Source organism: Phodopus roborovskii, unplaced genomic scaffold (genome assembly GCF_943737965.1).
Source record: "Phodopus roborovskii unplaced genomic scaffold, PHOROB, whole genome shotgun sequence".
Taxonomy (NCBI): domain Eukaryota; kingdom Metazoa; phylum Chordata; class Mammalia; order Rodentia; family Cricetidae; genus Phodopus; species Phodopus roborovskii.
In genome coordinates, this window is record NW_026126410.1 from 13,901,270 (window position 1) to 13,923,667 (window position 22,398).

Here is a 22,398-nt window from a genome sequence, read left to right on the forward strand (position 1 = left end):
ACTGGCCTTGGATCCCTAGCAATCATTCAGCCTCAGCCTCCAGAATGCTTCCTCACAACAGCCATCTAGGAATTCTTAATAACAACAATAACTAAATAAATCCTGCTTTCAAAGGTAGACTAGTCAGAAAAAATAGGAAGTAAAAGTTCTCAGTGTTATTCTAGAAAGGTCTACCACATCTAATCCTCTTTATGTGTAAAATTCCTTTGTGTTAGGATAAAAGTAAGGGTAAAATAAATGTGAATATTTTTGTGTTTCACTTAGAGATTGCTTTTTTTTTTTTTTTAACCAAAATAAAGTAATGGCTATTAAGGAAAGGAAGGGGCCAAACACAAAAACACAGTCATATGAAACAAAAATTTACCCACAAGGCTAAAACTATCTGAGTTTAAGCTACAAACACCATTTTAAAAGTTGCATAGCACAAAAGCACTGTTTATCTCATACTGCTTTGTAATGAAGTCACCTTTTCTGAGTATGCACACACATATATTTTTGCTACAGATATTATAGAGCATAATGGTATATATATCCTTGAAACCAGATGGCGTATGAACTATTCCAACCAAGACAGAAAAACCACATACTTGTGGTCTTTCCAAAAGTCTCTCACAGCCTTCAAATTTAATGGTGATGCTGGGAAAGGAGCATTTTTCAAGTTGAAACCGAGGCCTGTGATTACCTGGATCTGACCTATTTATAAACTCATTTGCACAAAGAGAATATCAGATCACTGGACCTATTCTATTTGGATATTGTATTAGTCATCCAGCTGTTCTTCTAGTATCATATCAGGGGGTTTGCAGTCCTTAAGTACTGTGTACTATGGATATGTATATCATTGCATTTAAATAGCAACAGATGAAGAGAACTTTGTGGAGCAAGCAAGATGTGTAACAGAGACTTTGGTCTGTGTTTCAATAAACGTACACAGTCACAAGGCTGTCTAGGTCAATCCTGGAGGATATAGTGCAAATCCTTTAAAGCCTTTTCAACCCCCATGCATCCAGACAATGGTCAGAAGGCCTGAAGGTCTGATTGCACATAATTTATAGTCTCCTTTTGAGTAATGAAGTCAATGTGTGCTTAAATTTAAATGGGACCTGTCCATCAGCCCTGTTTCATGAGATCTAAATATTTCATCAAGTAAGTTTAATATGTGCATTACTCTTTAAAATCAAAAGAAAGACTATACAACACTTTGCCACATATGGAAAAGTTTTTTTTTTCCTTTTCTTTTAAGGATCCCAGTGTTATCTGTAAGGTTTGTGTAATTCTATCTAAGTTCAGTCAAGGAAGGAAGCATTCATGGGTTTGCTGAGGAAACAAACTGTCTGCTTTTACACATGTAATAGGAACCAACTAAAACAAGTGCAGCTGTTACTAGTGTTCTCACCTTGGATGATATATTAGTTTGAATGAAAAACTTACATGTTCACAGAATAAAAAATAAATAAATGGCAACCTAACATAGTTCAGTCTACAGTATGAGACTGAACTAAGTTTTCAGAGTAACAGTTGTAAGCCTGGAATGAAATTCAGTAAATATGAATTAGGGAGTCATTAGTTAAGAATAATTATCTTAAAATTGCCATATATGGGAAATGAGCTCATTCAATAAAGGCTCAACTAAGGATCTCACTTGGACAGAAGAGGTCAGTGATGACAAAATGGTTCATGGTGCTGAAATGAATGAAACAAATGGGGGTACAAAAGGAAGTGGGGAATACATTGGCTAAGACTGGTGGTGCCTCATCAGGGACAGCCTCAATCATTCTTTGTTTGAGGGAAAGTAATGCCAGAATTATGCCTGGCCCACCTCCCAAGTGCAACTTTCATCCTCATGGCTCTCTTCTTTTTTACTGTTCTTTACTCTGTGCCATCCTTCAGAGCCTTTTTCTAGATCCTTCCATTGTGCTTAGAATGCCTAGACTGTCTCTAACCTGCTTTATCTCTATTGAAACCTGGCTTTCCCTGGGGATGCTATTAGCCCCTTAAGTTGCCCTGCGTGGGAGGTTTCTGCCTGCCCCGTGCTGCTCACAGCCACTCTTAGAAAGACTCAAAAACAATCATCACCCAGTGTCTGCTTCCCCATGAAGTTCCTGTGCTTCACCTATAATCATTCTCTTTCCTGCTGTCACCAACAACCTTAGCCATTTCCTCACTTTTCTCAATGACTTTGCTATTTAGCCCTTGGGCTTGTGCCATTGCCTTTGGCCAACATCCATGCCAGTGTTCCCTCTAGTATCTTGATCTGCTGGACTATATTTCCCCTACACCCATGCCCATGACCTCCATTTCCACTTGAACTACCACTCAAAGTGACATGTCTTAAATTCTCTTATCAGTTGGGAGGTGCTTATCTGCAGAGTGTGAACTTTGCTAGTAATTCCCCCTTTGGTCATCACCAGTATTCCTTTCCATAGTTGCTAATCTTACCCTGTCTGCAGGCATGTTTACTCCTAGTATAGTACTCACTATCTTGGTACCTCAGTCTCTTCTATTCAGAAGATTTTCCCCTTGATATTTAGGTCTTCTCTGACACTGTGCATTGTGTGTATGATGTTTTTAATGGCACTTTTTAAAGATATTCAAGTTAAGTACAGCAGCATCCTTACTGTTCCGGGCTTGCCAACTGTGCACATTCTCTGTTTCTCCTCTCAAAAATGTTAATGCTGGCAGATGGAAAGCCACTAAAAGTGTACACTGAATCTAATATGGGTCTCCATTACTTTCAAATATGGTCTCATCATTGCTCAGGAATAAGAATTCCCTCATCTATATTTTTCACCTTTAATCAGTGTTCTCACTAGGCTAATTTAATCTTCATAATTCAACAGATTTACTATTTATTTTTTTGTGTGTGCATTTTTGCCTTGTTGGCACATGTGGATATGTGCCTGGTGCCCAAAAAGGCCAGATCCCCTGGATCTAGAGTTATGTATGACTGTGAGTAACAGCAACAAGTGCTCTAAACTCTTAATCCATCTTTCCTGCCCGAATCTTGACCATATTTCTATGTAGCTTTATCTTAGCTGTTTCCTCTTTAAACTGTCTTCTTCAGGAGGGACTGTATTTTCAACTTCATAATTACCAAAGGAACTCTTACGCACATTTAGACAAGATGAAATGGAAATGCTGAAGATATATTATTATCATGTTTCCTTTTATGTAAAGCACCAAATATTTGAGCCTGATATATTATCTTTTGGGGGAAGATAGTGATAGAGGGCTACTTCTGACATAGATGCCCTGCAAGTATTCCCATTTATATAATACACATCAACTAGGACTTTGAGCTACAAAATAAGGATTGCGACTCATAGAAATGCACTTAAATACAGTCAGCCAGTGACTGGCATACCTGACTAGCATGATCTTTGTGCTAAGGATGTGACGCGTCATTAGAGCCAGCATTTCCATGAAAAAAATCAGGGGAAAGACTATATCAAAATGTTATTTCTTAGTTAAAGTTCATACTTCAGGAAGTTCCTTGATTAGACTTCCCACCTCAGGGAGGGGTTGTTTTAGAAGTGATCCAACACTAACACTGTTAATATGAAGTTGTCATCATAAGGTTGTTATAAAGAAGTGATATGTCCAGATGGCCAGCTGGTCTACCTGGGGCCATGGCTGCTGCATTCCTTCCTGATCCTGTTGGGTGAGTGTGTATGTGTATGTGTGATTTTATAAGAATAAATGAGCCCCATTTCTGACTTTAATATTTCTGCCTCATTTCCCCTCTCATGTTATTCTTTAAGTCCCTTAGGTTCTATGCTTTTCATTTTTCACTGTTGCTAAGTTGTTCTTTAACTACTCTTTGAAGACAATAAAAATTGCTCAAGCAGAAATACTCCCTTAGCCTATAAGGAGGAGGGAGGGCCTAGTCCCTTCTCCAAATGACTTGATAGATTTTGTTGATCCCTCCTGGAAGGCCTCACCCTCCCTGTGGAGTGGAGGGGTTGGGATAAGAGGGAGTTGGGGAGCATAAGACAGAGGGAGAGGGAACTGGGATCAATATGTAAAATAAGAAAAAAAAAAGGGGAGTTGGTTCAAAGTCAAAGGTAAAATGATTCACCTTATAAACACTGAATTGAGAAAAAAGGTTATTTGGATTGCACTAAACCAAATTCACAGGTATTAGGTATTTCTCTGTGTTATGTTAAAATATCGTGTGTGTGTGTGTGTGTGTGTGTGTGTGTGTGTTCTTACCAAAGTCATCCTGCAATTACTATGCTATAGATTATTGAAAGATAATGCTCTTACCTCTTTCATCTTTAGTCCAGAATTTTTCAGGAACTCAAAATAGTGAGAGAATGAAGTTTTCTGGGTTTAAAGTATATTTGGGAAAACGTAAGCATCTTTTCACTGTCACCTGATAATTACAAGTCTGGCTGTTTGCAACACACGTGCTTCCTACGATCTTGCTTTGCTTTCCTTCACTCTCCTTGCCTTTCCTGTTTTTCTTTCCGTTTGAACCTACCAGGCAAAGCTTATGAGACACAGAATCTTGGAAACCATTTTTATTCTATCATCAAAGGGTGATATAGTGAGATCTTGAACCCTAACCAGCAGAAGTTGAAGGATGGAAAATGTTCAGCCTTTAAAGTTATGCCGCCTAAGCCACACATTGGAGTTTGAGCTCTGATCCAACATAAACAGGACAGGAAGGGAGCAGCACAGAAGCCTGCAAGCCTTCATCAGAGTCTGTGATCTGAAGGGGGTGTTAACATGGCAAGTGCACACACCTTGAAAAAGAAGTTTGATTGTATGCTGGCCAACTAACACTGCAAGCATTAGCCAGAGACTGGACCTGTCCTCCTCCTCTTTTCAGATGCTCATTTCCTCCACAGGGTGTTAAAGCAAGGCATCGATCAAATGGGGGCACTGGAGCAAATGAGAAGAGGAGTTACGTAGCTGGACGATTTCTTTCCTCCTGTGACTATATTCTGTGGGACATGTGCTTCTATTTATCTTATGCCCCTCGGCAGTGTGTGTGATGTACATATTAATAAGCTTGTGTCATATGTGTGTTCCTGTATGTAGAGGCCAGAGTAGGCAGACATTGGGATGTTTTTCTTGGTTGCTCTCCATGTTCATTTTTGAGACAAGGTCTTACACTGGACCCAAAGCTCATTATACAGCAATACTTTCAGGCTGATGAGCTTTGGGGATCCACCTGTCTCCATTCTCCTCTCCAATGCTCAGATTGCAGGAGAGTAGCCACATGTCTGGCACTTTACATTGAGATCTGAACTCAGGTATGCACAACAGGTATTTACTTTTGAGCATAGGTCTCATACAGTCAGGTCAAGCCCAAGCTAGCCTTGAACTAACTGTGTAGTTGCAGATGATCTTGAACTTCTGATCCTCCTGCCTCTCCCCACTAAACACTGTGAATGCAGGCATTGACCTTTATACCCAGTTTTACAGTGGAGCTGTGGATGGAATTCAGGGCCTTGTGCACAGCAGCTAGGTACTTCATTAAGTGAGTGACAACTCCAGGCCTTCACATGGGACTTCTGCTGAATTCTTCACAAGCATTCAGCTATCACCAGGTGGAGAGATGAACAATATCTCTTGGAATCATCTTATAAAGGTGGACAACTCTAGAACTGGTGGGGTTTGAAAATAGAAGTCCTGGAAGTATGCATGGAAAAATTAAGTGGAGCACACGAAGTTGCTCTGGAGGTGGGAGCTCTTTCCTTTCTTTGTTGCTTAACTCTTACTTCATTCATTCAACAATACTTATGGGCACCTATTACATGGAAACCCAATAAAGACAGCGAAGGTCCCTATTCTCAGAGGGGCAACAATACACAAAGCCAATAGCAAGTGAGTAACCATCAGAGGTAATTACGTCTTGTGTGCTAAATGAAGGAAGGAGAGAGTGGCTGGGTGGCTGCTTTAGATTGGGTGGCTGGGGAAGGGGATAACATTAAGTTGAGATTTGGTAGGCAAGAAGAGGCCCATTTTTATCATATTTCAAGTGTAGACTATTCCAGACAAAGGAACAACTTGTACTTCGACATGTGTCTAGGAGTGTGGGGGGACTCATGAGGAGCTTCCAAACATAGGAAACTGATAAACAGGGACACTGGCCACTATTTCCCTCTGCCTCACACACACACCATCTCTAATTCCTGTAAATGCAGAAAAAGGGACAATCTGATATTTTAAGAAGTGTTGACTATTATGAAAACATAGCTTCAGTTAGTCAGCCTTAAATTCCTGTTGTAGTCTCATTCTGTTTCTGGGACAAACCCCATGACCAGAAACAACTTAGGAGAATGGGTTTATCTTAGCTTACAGGTCAGTACTGGATGGAGTTCAAGCAAGAATGTAAAGCAGAAATGAGAGAAAAAGTTGCTTGCTGGCTCTCTGAGGCTTATGCTTAGCTCTAGCTTTCTTCTATACAAAGCACTACTTGCCAAGGGAATGGTACCTACAGTGGTCTAAGCCCTTCTATAGCAGTTAGAAATCAGGATAATCCCTCACAGACATCTTGATAAGTAATACAATCTAGGCAATTCCTCTCTCAGATGAGTCTAGGCTATGCCAAGTTGACAGTGCCAATGAGGACTTTTGCTGTGAGAGAGACTGAGGCTATGTCCCTCTCTTGAGACAAGATTTTCAGAAGCAATGGGGTAGCTAAGGGAAGGCATAGGTAGAAAAAGAAAGACAGAAGCAAACACAGTAAATATAATTATACAGAAAGACTGATTCAATCAGAATTCATTTTACTTCAACATGGGAAACACTAATCCTATTATTTTTTTCAACGCAGACACAGGAGGAAGAGCAAGCAGGAAGAATAGGAACAAAGAGAGTTGTTAACATGGGAAAAAATCTTTTCAACCGTTTCATTAGCAAAAGGGCACGGATTTTTATGGTCATGTGTGTGTTTTTGACACTCTACTGAAAAGTAAAAATTTTATTTGCTGACCTGCTTGTGTCTGGGTCTAAGAGTAACCCTTCACCAAGTCCCACATTGATTTCTCATCTTGTAGGCTGTGTATGTGTAGATTGTACCTCCTGTCCACAAGGCAGAAGAGGAAGACAGAAAAGAAGAGGGAAAGGAGGGTCATGGAAGCAGCACATTGCGATTTCTGCATGGTTTTAGTTGAATCCAGAAGGTAAATAAATACAAAGACAAACATGGCCATACTTTTCTAGATGCTACTGAGTTTGCTGGTTACAAAGTTCCCTCCCAGGTTTCTTCCAAGGAATCCCAGGCAGAACCATGCCTTTGGAAGCCCATTATATGAAATACAGAGAACCCACAAATTTCACCGTGAGCTATACATTTCTTTTGAATCTCCAGGCATTATTTGTAGAGAAAAGACCTAGTAATAGAGTTATTTGGTACAAAGACAGAATAAAACAAATAGCTGATAAGTTGGGTTTATGGTCTTTTCTTCCTGACCTTTTCTGAGAAGAGGCAATTTAAGTAAATTATGTCATCACCTTTGAAACTTGTTCTTGAGCTCCTCAGCCTTTTAATAACTACAGAATTATTTTGTTTTGTTTTTGTAGACAAGGCCCTGTCATACACACAAACACAGTGATACATCTGAAAGCTGAGGAGCCACTGAAATGCCTGAGATAAGGAGGGTTGTAAATGCCAGTTAACAGTTCCTCATGTTTGCTCTCCTGTGATTTATATGAATATACGATGGCTATTAGAAGAGAAACACTTCACTAGATCAAGAGCACAGTCAAGACCTACTCATTAAACACATCTGCCCTTCCCCAGAGACCTGGTCCCTGTTTCAGTAAAAGCACTACAAATACATAATTAAAATGCAAACATGAAACAAGTCAGTAGTAGCAATTAATTTTATGGCTGGTGCTATAAGAATGTAAATCTCTTTTATGGGATGCATTTTCTTTTTTTAAAGCTAGTTTTATCATCTCAGTGAGAACACAGGTCTTTCGTAGTGCTAAACATAAACCTGGTTAGTAGCTCTGCTACCTAAAACAGGAGCCAAAACATTACAAAAATGACCTATAAAATGGCCTCCCCATTTGTTAAGGAGTTCTTAGAGTTGGTCTGTTTTGGGCTGAGGTCCATGAATTCTCTTGGCAATCAATGAAGTGATGCATCAAAGTAAGGTGTCATTCCAGTTCGAGTTACTAATTAATTCTGATAGTGCTAACACACGAATTGATCACAGGTTGAAGAACCTAAGCATTTCACTACTAAGGAAGCAAAAAACTCCTAAGACATCAGACATCATAGGGAATCTAGAGCCTTTCCTAGATGGAGCATCTTCATTCTCAAGGTAAGGTGAACCAGTAGGGATTCTATGTTTCAATTGACCCATTAAGTGACCAATAAGAGCTGTTATACTGTGATAAGGAACCTTTTGAGTTCTCTCTCTCTCTCTCTCTCTCTCTCTCTCTCTCTCTCTCTGTGTGTGTGTGTGTGTGTGTGTGTGTGTCTCCCCCCCACCACCACTGTAATGGCTCTATTCATGACAATGTTTTCCTACATGGTGCACAGAAGACTTATCATCCTGAGAAAATAATAGAAGCCAAATGTGAATGGTGGAAATATGTAGTCCATGAACTTCCAAAGGCAAGGAGGCTGAGTTACCACGGGCACTCCTCCAAGGGACAAGCCTGTCTCTGCTTTCCCCCTCCTGGCCAGGATTAGCCATTGGGCTCCCACTCTTGCTTCCTAGTTTCCTCCTGCTGTTCTCATCTATACTTCTTACTGATTCCTCCAGTGAGAAAGTTTGTCCTTGGTTTAACAGAGACTCCAAGGAGTTCCCTTCTCCATCCTGTCTGGAGAGCAGTCGCACTCTTACACACATGGAAAGGCAGTGCCCACCCCACCTCCCACCACAGATATTTACAGCTTCTAGCAAAGAGGAGATTTAACCATGCTCCGTATACTGCCTTTATTTTAAATATCCTTTGTAGTTTTGAAGGACCTCACTCGACAGCCAGGTCACCTCAGTCAAGGACAGCTTGCTGGCAGAAAGGGTGGTGTGCCACACAGTTCAGTTCAAGAGAAAGCTTTTTTTTTTTTTTTTTTTTTTTTTCTAACCAGAGAGGAAATTACACAGGAATATGGAAAGTATGAAACCATGCAGAAATACTCACAGTTTGGGTTTGGCAAGCAGAGGTGGTGGTTCCTTAGTGGACGAAAGCAGGGCAGCTGGTGTTGGAAGAGATTTATTGCTGTATGTTTTGCCATTAACCAGCCCGTTGACTCCATGGCTGGGATGAACTCCATTAGTCTCCCTCTCTGCAGAGCTGAGTTGCATTTGAAGGGCTGCCATGCTAAGTCCTAAGTCAGGGCTGTTCACCTGCTGGATTTCAGATGGTTTCTGGGATGCCAACTCATAGGAACCTGTCTCCAAGACTGGAGGGGGTGGCGGAAAGTGTTGGTTGTGATCACTGTTGGGTTCTCCCATTGAGTCGTAGCTACAGTTCTCAGTATTAGCTAAAGGAAGGGGAAAAAAGAGGAAAAAAGCAGTAAGATGCTGTCTGGTCAACAACTGATTTTCATACGCATAGCTATCTGGTCAACAACTGATTTTCATACGCATAGACTCAGTGGGATCCCTTGCATGTCTTTAGGAAGAAGTGGTATACTGCTGTCGTGGGACATGAGAGCTTTGCCAGCCTCATGGCCTTGTTTTGACTGGTGACCATTTGTCTCACTTCCTGGTTGTGTTTACCTGTAGGAAAACGAGCTACTGATTCATAAGCAAACTGCCTTAAGAGCTTACGATAGATAAGGCATCATCAAACAAGACATTGCAAAGAATATCAATCCAAATGCTTGGTCTTCTGACCTCCCCTCCTCCCCCCCCCAGCCCATGAATCCCATTGAACATCTAACCCATTCTCACTGACATTCAAGTTCAGAAGGATTTATGCGGCCATCCCTTCTGAAACCGGGGAAGAGAAGTTCTGAGTCCAAGAGGAATTCTTGAAATTCTTGTGAGTGCATAGAAAATTTCCATGTCAGATGGGGAATTACGTTGTCTCAGCTATAGCTTAGTAGAAGACAGACTGAAAAATGTTACTCTAATTAGACTAAAAATATCTTAGGTCATACCCTTTTTGAGTTGTTCACCTTCCTGAGAGCCTGGCAGATCTTTTGGAATGCACCAAGCAGTGCTTAATAAGGTACATAGAAAACCAAACACTTTATTGTTTGTGTTTGGCATACAGTAATGAAAAACATTATACCACTACCATATTAATCAAAATTGCATTATACAGGTTTTATCACACAAACTTACAGAGGCTAGGCTTTGCTGTTATTGTTTGGAGACTGCTGTGATCATGTGATGGGACCCTCTTCGAGATAACTGAAAGCTGAAACACTGTGATAATGCCTGCTATGGAACTTCAGTGAGAGCACTGTGGTTTCCAACAGGTGCTTACCGTGTTCATTCACTGCTTATCTTAATGAACATTAAAAGGCTTTGACAGTCCTAGAGCTCCTTTTGGTTGAGCATCTGCTGCCATCTAGCCCCCAAATTCTCTTCTAAAAACCCAGGCCATTGATTAGCCATCTGCTTACTGACGCCCTGCTGAGTGTTTTACTGTGTTTTAGGCTTGCTCAAAGTGACCATCTTAAAATCTGGGTGAGACAAACTTGAAAGATGAGGCAGTTACTACAGCTGAGGTAAATCTTGACAGTAGATAACTCTCCTAAGCTTGCAAACAAAAGTGAAGGTCTGTTTCTTCTTATTGTCTTCCCTGGCTATCTGTTTTTGAGTTTGGATGTCCGTGTAATTTTGAACACTGATTTAAGTAGTGCAATGTTTTATCTTTCATATCAGAGTTGTTTACTCACATTAATATACACTGAGAGGAAATTTACTTTCTGACATCCTCACAGTTTCCCTACATTTCTCTAACTTGCATTCCTTTCTCAGATGGTTCATTGGTAGCTTAGGGGTGACACATTTGGACAGGTTTCTGCAGGTTCTCTGAACTTCTGAGGACCATGATGACATCTTGGACTTAAAGGTGGCACTCTGAGATGAGGAATCCTAGCTTAGCATGAATATTACCAGCTCCATTGTTTCTGAGACCAAAGATTGCATGATTCTGAAAATATTGGCCGCATGAGCAAGTGCTAGTTACCGTGTTTATCATCTCCACCTCCACAGCTACCAGCTCGGTGCCTCCCCAAAGCCTTTGTTCCAAATGAGACATCCCATTGTTAGGAGAATGCTTGGAGTGGCCACAAACATTCCTAAGAGCTGAGCTTTGCTCCTGGGACAGTTGCTGCCTGTCTTGGGGGACTGTACAGGACCCGGTAGGAGGAGCCAGTTGTTTTTGATTCCCACGTACCTGAGGTGACAACAAGCTGTGCAGTGCTGGTCACCGATCCGTAGTCATTTCTGGCTGAGCAGGTAAAGATGCCTGCATCCTCAGGAAAACTCTCAGCAATGACAAGGGTGCAGATCTCCTCTGGAAGCAAAATGACCAAGACAATCTGTCAGAGGGACACTGTCAGAGAAGTCATGTGAAGTGAGTCCCAACCCCTTCCAGTTTCCTCCAACTCTTCAGGCTTTAACGTTTTAATGCATCTTCCTTCAATTTAACCATCATCAAAAAAGAGGAGTCAGTCTATCTCAAATGTATCTTGCAGCCAGGTGGTGGTGGCACATGCCTTTAATCCCAGCACTGGAGAGGCAGAGGCAGGCGAACCTCTGTGAGTTTGAGACCAGCATGGTCTACAGAGTGAGTTCCAGGACAGAGAACACACACAGAGAAATCTTTTCTCAAACAAACAAACAAACAAACCCAAACCCAAAAACCATTCAAACCTTTCAAATACTGTGGGGGCCTAGTATTAAGTATGGTCAGCATTACCTCACAAGAATTCTTTTTGTTTATTGAAATAATATTATATATATGTATATATAATAAAAGAAGTAAGTACAAAGATAAGCAAATTAATACATGAAGTGAAAATTGCAATCTCATTTTATTAACTGATTCTCTCTATATCCAATGCCTCCTATGTCTCCAGAAGTAATCATAAATTTATTGTATTTAATGCTACAGAATAATTACAACTTTTAAAGCATTTATAGATATTACCAAAAGTACACTGCTTTGAGGTACCACTACAGGATTAAATATGCATCTCTTTTTTAAAAAACAGTATCAAGTACCAAGTCTGTGGGCCTCTGTGAGCATTAGAGCAATCCTCCTTCCCTGCACTTTATCCTTGAATGCCTTCTGCATTCCTGATGACCTCTGATGATGCTGATGACAGTTTGCTGACAGGCTGCTGGACATTTTCCTTGAAGCTGGAAACGCGCAGTTCCTTATGTCTAAAGGCTCTGTTCCTGGGCAGAGATCTGGGGACCACTGTGGTTGCAAGCTGTTGAGATTTCAGCTATAGGCATAGCTCAAGGCCAACATGCTGCTGCCACATTGATGTGTGCTTAAATGTCCAAGCCACTACGTCACACAACTTAATCTTTTAGCTTTAAAGTATTCATTCCATTCGATGTCAAAACAGTTTGCCAAGCCAGATTCATTGTACAAGACAAGCTGAGTCAATGACAGAGCTGAATTAAGACAGAACAGAACTGACATGGTTTGGTTAAATGTTGAGAAAAGTGACAGGACAAAAGTCACCCTTTCCATGTATATGGTATGTAAACAGGCCAAATTCTTCCTACAGGAGTTGAGTAGTGGCAGCTGGGGGTGATAGCTAGGGCATGGGAAGCTGCTGTTTAGAATGGATGAAGTTGCATGCATGCCAGGGAGGAGTAGCTGAAGGACCTGCTGTACAGGGCTGCATGACAATGGCACACTATGCCCTTAAAACTTAGGGAGGCAGGCTTCCTGTTGTGAACCTCTTTCTTTTGCTTCAGCAAGGACAATTAAAAGAGCAGAGTAGGGGCTGGAGAAATGGTTCAATAGTTAGGAGTACTTGCTTCTATTGTGCCTTCCAGGTTCCTCTTTCCGCACCCACCCACAAAGTGGCTCACAATCTATACTCTAGTTTCAGGTGATCCAGTGCCCCCTTCTGGCTTCTGTGATCACCAGGCACACACAAGGTATATTGCAGACAAAAGAACAATGTAATGAATGTCTATTGTTTATCTCTTTAAATACCACCAAGTTAGGCAAACATTCAAGAGGTCTCCAAAATATAAAGGCATTCATCTAATGAACTTGTTGCTCAGGTATTCTCTCTTTTTTGTTTGTTTTTTGTTTTGTTTTTGTTTTTTTAAGAGTAGGAACACATGAGCTGTGCTTGCAACAAGAGGGAAGAACATTAAAGGAACAAATGGCCTGACTAACGGAAGGTTATCAGAGAGAAAGCCTGGAGCCTCTTCCCATGCCAGAGCTTAGACTATCAGCTAAGAATTCACCCAGAACGATCATATAGAATTATGTTGCAGCAGGAAGGTCTGAGGGGGGCAACTGTGGTCCCCATTTGACTCTGAGGATAGCAAGTGACTTGAGAAGTCCTTCCAGGTCTCATCAATGATTAAGGAGTTATCGTTTTTACACTCTATGATGAAAATAGACCTTTAAAAGACACAGTTGGAGTACTGATATGAATGTGAGTTTAAATGGACAGCACTCCACACAATTGTCTGCAGTTCTTAGTGTTTCTCTAAGAGGAAATCAGGCAATGTTAGTGGGGTATTTGCTTCCAGTTGCTGTAGTACTGACAAGAGCAAAAGCAAAACAAACAAACAAACACCTCAAAATTAAATTAGGTTGCATGCTTCTTCCACAACAAATGTCAACAATGTGTGTCATTAGAAACAACACACAAACAAACCGCTCAAGTTAATACCACAGCCCATGAAGCAGGCAGTTTTGAGGGAACAGGCAGACATGAATCCAGACTCAGCTTCCTGTCTTTGTGGTGGAAAGGTCCCCTATCTTGAGATGTGTCATGGGAATTGGGCAAACACTGTAAATGAAGAGTTCAAAGCTGTGATGTGTAATTTATACTTAAGCTACTTTGGCATTTTTTAAATTGGTGACTGCTTGCAGAGGGGAAGAAAATCTATGGGCTAGAAAAATGAATTGGCCACTCTGGTTTTACAGTCTTCATTTGACTGTTGACAAATACCCAGGATCCTATGTCATTATTTAAAATTGTGAAAGTTTAAGACTAGAGTGCCTGTGCTCCTAGGAAAGACTGGTGATATTTTTGAGAGGTTTCATTCATGAGGCTAGTTGTAGAGGATCCTTCCCTTTTGGATCTTGACTCTTTTTACAGCAGTGTTTTCCAGAGCTATCTTTCCTGTCTGTGATAAGAATCACTTACAGCATGGCCGAATGTGCTAACTTGTCAGTCCTTTCCACTTGCCTACAGCCTGACTAAGCAGCTCTGGCATGGAGCCAAGGTTTTTTTTTTTTTTTTTTATGCTTTCCAATGATTTCTGTCTTGAGAAAAGTTCTAAAAAAAGTGATCTTCAAACACTTATTAAGATGAACAGAAGGAGGAACACTTAGTATTCAACCTGGTCATATATATATATGAAGTACATACAGATAGAGACACTGTCATACACATATATGTATTTATATATTACTGTGTATACACATGTATGAGCAACAGTACATACACACACATAGTGGCAACAAATGTCACAGAAAACACTAAACAAGCACCCTACTATTTTTTTTTTTCATTTATATACTTTTTGTCTGAAAAATTTTGTTGTATTTGTGTGTGTGTGTGTGTGTGTGTGTGTGTGTGTGTGTGTGTGTGTGTGTGTTTAAACCCACACCACAGCTTATGTATGGACTCCAGAGGGCAACTTTCTGAAGTCGATTTCTATCATTCACCTGCAGAATCTGGAGACTAAATGCAGGTTACAAATCTTAGCAGCAAGAACCTTCCCATTATGCCATCTCATTACCCCCATCTCTCTCTCTCTCTCTCTCTCTCTCTCTCTCTCTCTCTCTCTCTCTCTCTCCTCCTCCTTCTTCTTCTTCTTAGGTCTTGGTTTTTTTTTTCTCTTTTTGGTTTTTCAAGACAGGGTTTTTCCTGTGTAGCTTTGGAGTCTGTCCTAGAACTAGCTCTTGTAGACCAGGCTGGTCTCGAACTCACAGAGATCCACCTGCTTCCCAAGTTCTGAGATTAAAGGCATATACCACCACTGCCCAGTAAGATCTGGACTTTCTAAGTAATTCAGGCCATGATTCTGCTGTATCAGCCTTGTTAGTTTTGGAATTATAGGTATATACTACCTGGCTCTGCTTATTTTTTAAAAAATGACATATGCAAAAGAAGGCTGAGCATGTATCTCCTTGGTGGAACACTTGCCCAGTATGAACAAATGCCCGGTTCTGATCCCTAGCACTAAAAAATAAGAGATGGTCACTCACTATTCATTTTAATGACCCATTTTGTACTACGATCGCAGTAATTGAAAAGTGATGCCTCTTGAGTTTGACAAGATGATTCAGAGGGTAAAGGGGCCTGGTGTCAAGCCTGATGACATGAGTTCAATCCTTGTAACCCACATGAAGGAAAGAGAAAAACAATTCTTTAAGTGTCCTCTGAAGTCCAAGTCCACAGCTGTGGCCTCACCCCTCAAAATAAGTTGTAAAATGTGAAAAGAAATAAATAAGCACTGCTCTATAACCCTGAACTACATTCTTAATATCCATCAATCTTGGATGTTTGAGATATTAAGGGAAGAGCTTGAGGTTTGAGTTTGAAAGACACTGACACATTTAAAGGATAGAGTTATTTGATTAAAAAGTTCAGTAAATAGAAAGAAAGTAGCAGAATGACAGAGGTCACCTCATATGTTTTGATAATATTGTGTAGTCTTGGCTTTTCAGGTGAGGCAGAAAGTGTGGCAACAATTCAAGCTGGGGCCTCCACATAAATGTGATTATTTATTTTGGAAGTGGGAAACTACTGGAAACGTGAAAGGCACTGGGAGTTTTTGTTTTGTTTTCTTGTTTCTACTTTTTTTTTTAAATTGAGTAAATGTGGTTATGAATGTAAGCAGAGAAGGGTAAGTAAAACTTAGGATACTTGTGTTCTAAGATAGACTTCCTTCAGGTTTGATCTGAAGAATATGGCTAATTAGTATTGCAGTTCAAATTCTCATGGTAGGCTACTGGCCAGGCACCAGGTACACTGCCCAGTTCTACAGCACAAAGCCTCTATAGTTGTCCAGTTTTTTCATCCACATTAATGACATAGGGAGCTTGGTGCAAAGGAAGGCAATGAAAGATTTAAGTCTGGAAGCAGAGTTTCCTGATGCTTAAAATTCTAATTAGCTTTCTCAATATCCCAATAAACTAATGGTTCTCAAATGCACAAGGAGATAGCTGATAATAAGGTATCAGATCCCTTGGTTGGTCATGAGTATATTATAATGTGGATATTATGGCATTAGAGGAAATGAATGTCATAGCAGCATTATTCATAATAGCCAGAACCTGGAAACAATCTAGATGTCTCTCAACCAAAGAATGGATAAATAAAATGTGGTGTATTTACACAATGGAGCACTACTCAGCTGTTAAAAAAAATTACTTCATGAAATTTGAAGGCACATGGATGAAACTAGAAAAAAACTATCCTGAGTGAGGTAATCCAGAATGAGAAAGACAAACATGGTATGTACTCACTCCTAAGTAGATAATAGATGTAAAGCAAAGGATAACCAAGCTTCAATCCACAACCCCAGAGAAGCTAGGAAACAAGGAGGATCCCCTTCGGAAGGGGAAATAGATGAGATCTCCTGGGTAAACTGGAGGGGGTACAGGGAGGGAGAGGTTTGGGGAGTGAGAGCATGAGGGAATAGGATGGTCAAGTTGGGGAAGAGACAGAGGGGGAGAGCAATGAAAAGGATATCTTGCTAGAGGGACCCATTGTGGGGTTGGGTAGAAACCTGGTGCTAGGGAAATTTCCAGAAACACAGAAGAATGACCCTGGCTAATACTCCTAGCAATAATGGATGGGAGGCCTGAACTGGCCTTCTCCTGAAATCAGGTTGGTGACTACCCTAATTGTCATCATAGAACTTTCACCCAGTAATTGATGGAAGTAGATGCAGAAATCCACAGCCAAGCACTGGGCTGAGCTATGGCAGTCCAGTCAAAGAGAGGGAGGAGGGATTGTATGAACAAGTGGGGTCAAGATCATGATGGGGAAAACCACAGATTCAGATGACCCAACTCTTGGGAGCTAATGGACTCTGGATAGGCAGCTGGGAGCTTATATGGAACTAAACTAGGCCCTTTGCAAGTTGTTGATGGTTTTGTGGTTTGGTCTGTTCTTGGGGTTCCTAGCAGTGGGACCCACATCTATCCCTGGTGCATGAGCTGGCTTTTAGGAGCCCATTCCCTATGGTGGGATTCCTTGCTCAGCCTTGATGCAGGGTGGGGGGGGGCTAGGTCTTGCCTCAACTTGAGGTTTTGTTGACTCCCCATGGGAGGCCTTAACTTTTCTGAGGATTGGATAGGAAAAGGGGTGGGAGAGGTGGGGAGGTGAGTGGGATGAGGGAAGTGAGGGGGAACTGTGTTTGGCATGTAAAATGAATAGAAAATTTGAAGTTGTGGAAAACATTCTGAGATGGTGGCTACCTCTGAGATATGGACTGCAGGTGGCATTGAGTGTGTGTGTGTGTGTGTGTGTGTGTGTGTGTGTGGTGGGCAGAGTAAGGGCACCATGCATATACACAGAGACCCAAAAAGGAACTCCAGGTATCCTTGTTCCATTGAGAGCGAGTTTGTCACTGATCCTATAGCTAATTTGGACTTCATATTCTGAAGCATGGCTTTTGTCTCTGCCCAGCACAGGACTTGGGTTATAGGTGTACATAACCACACCCAGCTTTTTATGTGGGTCCTTCTGGCTCAAACTCAGGTTCTCATGTTTGTGAAGCGAGTGTTCTTACCCCTAGAGCCATCTCCCAGCATCCTGATGAATCCTAAAGAACGGTGATAGTTCTTCTTTCCCACCTTTTCTAATACCGTGGGCTTTTCTAAGTTATATCTAAGTTACACCAGATCTTGTATACAATTGCCTCTTCTTAGGCGAATAGGTAAAGAAGATGAAAACCTTAAGGTTTTTTGGTTCCACAATGTGGCAGCTGAGGTCCTGCTTCTAACAGGCTGGCCAGAGCTTGGGCTTTTGTGCCTCCTGAACATTCAGTTCTTGCTCGTAAGCAACACTTTCTGAGTCTGCCTTTTATCTATAAGGTCTATGCTAGCAAGCACTTTCCTCCTTCCTTAAAAATTAGTTTCCCCAACTGAGATTTTTGGAGGGCAAGTTTCCAGCGAGGACCTGTTATCAACTAATGTGAAATTATTTATCAAGTATTGCTTTATTAGTTTCTTTTGTTTTGTTGATGGCTCATGTTCCTAGCACTTAATATATGACAGCCTCCTCAGACTTGTTTTTGTTTGTTTATTTGTTGTTTAAGTAAATGGACGGGTAAATTTAGATAAAAGGAATAATATTTGCTCCATTAAATAAACAACCTGAAAGATCCATTTCCCTGCAAGTTTCCTTTGCAATTTCAATCTGATCAAACAGGACTTATTTTATACGAATTTTCAGAAACACTGTGTATAAAATGAGACACAGACCTGCATATGATTTTGACCCACTGATATCTAGAAAAGTTTTGACTCAGACAAGACACAAACAGGATTGGCATGTTTTTGTGTGACAACACAGTGACTTCTCTATTTGGTTAACTCCATGTACCCAAGGTTGTTTTCTTGCTCCCAGCTGGGACAGCCAGCCCATGCTTTAAGGGGTGAAGGAGCATCATGGCTTGTATGACTTGGGCATCGTTAAATATGAAGCATGCCACAAGGGAATAAGGAGTACCAGGTTGTAACATGGAATTTTCATCTGATTGCAACTTACCCCTACAGCATCTATAAAAGAAACTCTGATAAGAACTGGATTCAGGAATTAATCAGTGGTGTCAAATGTAGGGAGTTAGAGGCTAGCTGGTCTGTACCAAACAAACAAACAAACAAACAAACAAACAAACAAAAAACCCATCTCCAATACAAATGGAAAAGTCTGTGGCTATTAGTAATCTTAATGGTGATCCTTTCTAACCCAATTTCCCCAAATTTAACTTCCTGAGGTTGTGATTTGAAGGTATTTAATAAATTACTAAGTCAGAATTTATTTTTATTGGTAACAAGTACTTTAAAAATGACCTAAACATTACTTAATTGCACCAGAAGGCAATTTGGATGTATTAACACTTGGTAAAATACAAACACAAACAAGGAAAACAAATGTTCAGAAATTCATGCAATGAAGAGGCAGCAAGGCCACAGTCATTTGGTCTCCTGGGTGGCTCTCAGGACACTGTTTCATACATTTTCCTTTGTACACTTTAAAATTTTTATTTGGAGTCACTAACAGCTTTTACTTTTCAAACTACATGGCTTGGCTAACACAACTAATTAAAAAAAAACTTATCTGGGTAAATTATATGAAGAAGAAATCCAGTGTGTTTAAAAGCAGTGTGCTAGTATTAATACATACTAAGGATCTTTAATGACAGCTCTGTCCACAGAGAGAAGGGCATTTTAAATGTGCAGGGTAAGGCTGGCCAATGAAATGAAGCCCTGTGTATATCTTCCCTAATTTAATCCTCCTTCTCTTGAATTAATATTTTTTTGATGGTCTATGTACATATCCTTTAAAAATGGATAATATATATCTTGGTTATTTAAAGACTTGGGCAGTAAGTCCAACCTTATCACTGTTAAAAACAAAGCAAAATCAAAACCAAAACCAAACCCTCATCTACTATCTTCAGCCATAAACTAATATCATCTTTCCTAAATGTTTCAAAACAAAACAAATAAATGAACAACCCACAGAAGTACTTTAACAGACAACATTCTGAATCTTGGAAAATGTGATGGTCATGGGGGGGAGGAAGGGCAGCGCTAAAGTGTGGAAAAGAGCTGGACATCTAACAGTTGCTGTTGATGGAATCGGCCCCAGCAAATGTCATGTTCCTAGAGTCAACATGGCCAAACCTCAGATCTCAGGACTAGAACACAATGGACAACTTCAGTGGGGGCAACACAGTGTCTTCAGCTGCTCCAGGTGTCAGTTTATGGATGACAGGTCAGGACAACAAACCTGAGAAAACTGGCTCTGCCATCCAGCCATTCTATCATCAGGGCAAAAGACAGGAAGGAGCCAGGGAGTGGAGCTTTGGGTGCAGACAGCCTCAGTGGGGTTTTCTCCTGACTCACCCTGCAATCTGCAACTAGGAACTTGCCCTCCTCCCTGGTGCACAGCTGGTAAACTCCTGGAGTTTCCCTTTGATTCCCACTTCCTGGTCTCCACATCTGCTCTTGCTCTTTCTGGTTCAGCTCTCTGGTTGTGGTGAGGAATATCCCCCTCAGAGACTAGAAGAACACTTCAGAAACCTTGTGAGTCTGAGAATAGTTTTACTCCATCTTCATACAAACCTGGAAATCTGGGTAGAATTCCAAGTTTGAGGTGATTTTGCATTGGAAGCTTTTGCTTTTTGGTCCCTTCATGTCTAATGTGGCTGCTGAGGAGGCCAGAGCATCTCTGATGTTCCTGGGAATGTATGTGTTCACTCAATGGTCTCCTTATCTCTGATTTTCTGAACTCTCCAGGGATATGCAGAGCTCTGAATTTATTCCACATACTGCACAGTTGGTGTATATTTTCAATACAGAAGGGAATGGCTTTAAACTGGGGAAATCTAGTTGTGTAAACTGTGTGTGTGTGTGTGTGTGTGTGTACATTCTTTTGCATGTGTTGGTGCATGTTGGCGTTAGGGTTGGCAACAGCATCTTCCTCAGTTGCTCTCCATCTTATTTGTTATAACAGCATCTGTCATTGAATCTACAGGTCTCTGATTGGCTAGACTGGCTGGCCGTAGACCCCAGGGATTCACCTAGCTCCACTGCCCAGCCTCAGGGTTATGGTCAGGCACTGCCAAGCCCAGCAGCTATGTGGGTGCTGAGGAATCTGAACTAAAGACCAAAATCCAGGCTTGTGCAGAAGTGCTTCACTGACTTAGCAGGAGGGGACGTTTAGAATCACTTATTTGACAATGCCTTTCTCCTCCTGGCATTGCGATTGTATATTGTATATTGAGCTTCTCTACCTCTCCTACTTTTCTACCGTGGTGTTAGATTTCTTCTATGTACTCTCTGTGGAACACTTCCTCACCTTTTGTTTATGCTACCATCACTCCTTTTTCTTTTCTTTCTTTTCCATTTCAAAATGCTCTCTGCTTTAAAAAACAAAAATAGCCTTTTGATTTTAATTCTCTGGTCACTGATTTTAAGCGCATGTTTAATTTTACATTTTCCTACCTTTGCAAATCTGCTATCTTCAACTTGCTCTTGGAGGAGTTGCTTCTCCAGATGTGCTTAACTCAGCTTTTCTGAAGTGTTTCTGAGCTGACTAGAAATTTTACATTTTCCTGTCATATAATTTAGGTGGTATCTTCGGAGAAAAATCTCCAAAACCACTGTCTATTTTTTTTCTTCTCTTGAAGTGTTTAGATTGCCCAGACAAGAGTTCTTTAGTCTCTGCCAAGAAAGGCAAAGCCCACAAGAGAACATTCAAGAAGGTGAATACAAGAAGGGGTTGAAGCCTTCCCTCCTTCCTCTCCCTCTCTCCTTCTTTTCCTTTCTCCATCCCCCTTTCTTCTGCATATATACACACACACACACATATATATATATGTGTATGTATATATATATATATATATATATATTTTTTTTTTTTTTTTTTTTTGGAGACCTTAGGGCAATGCCCACCTTTGCTCAATAGTTCTTTATCTTGAGTTTTTAAACACAAAGACTCTTATTCAAGCTGAAGCACATCCACTTGGCTCATCTGGTTGGCCAATGAACCTTTAGGGTTCATCTCTCTCTGCCTTCCTAGTATCAAGGTAACAGGTGCACCATGGCACCAATCTTTTCTATGTGAGGTCTAGGGATCCAAACTCAGGTCCCTCCCTCCCTTCTTCTCTCCCTTCCTCCCTCCTTCCCTTCATTCCTAACCCTTCCTTCCTTCCTAAGTCTCCCTCCCTCCCCTTACTTCTCTCTGTTTTTCTTCTTTCATTCTTACTTTTTTGAAACATCTAGTTTAGGATGGCCTAGAACTTGCAATCTCACTGCTCAGAATTTTAAATTTTCTTTTCAGTGCATACTCAAAAGTACCTTCAACCTTTCCTTGGGCTATGAGACCTTAAGTATATTAGCATATTTTTACAGTTACCTAAGCCAACAGATAAGACCAATAGCTCCCTGAGTTAGGTAGTAATTCTCACAGTACTTTATAACTTACACCAGAACATACATGCATTAAAAGAAAAAAATTACCCCTTTGTTCTTCAATAACCTTAATTGCATTTTAATGGGTGTGAGCATTTA

At 40.8% G+C, this 22,398-nt stretch overlaps 1 protein-coding gene across 3 annotated transcripts in view; it reads right to left on the reverse strand.

Moving 5' to 3' along the window:
- The window catches only part of Palld (palladin, cytoskeletal associated protein), a 356,672-nt gene that overhangs the window by 163,969 nt on the left and 170,305 nt on the right, over positions 1-22,398 (reverse strand). For all 3 annotated transcript variants that reach the window (XM_051182479.1, XM_051182476.1, XM_051182477.1), the window contains 2 exons: positions 11,326-11,445; positions 9,112-9,454 (listed from right to left, as the gene is read on the reverse strand). In XM_051182479.1, coding sequence (XP_051038436.1) covers positions 9,112-9,454; positions 11,326-11,445 — 463 coding nt within the window. The remainder of the gene's footprint in view (positions 1-9,111; positions 9,455-11,325; positions 11,446-22,398) is intronic.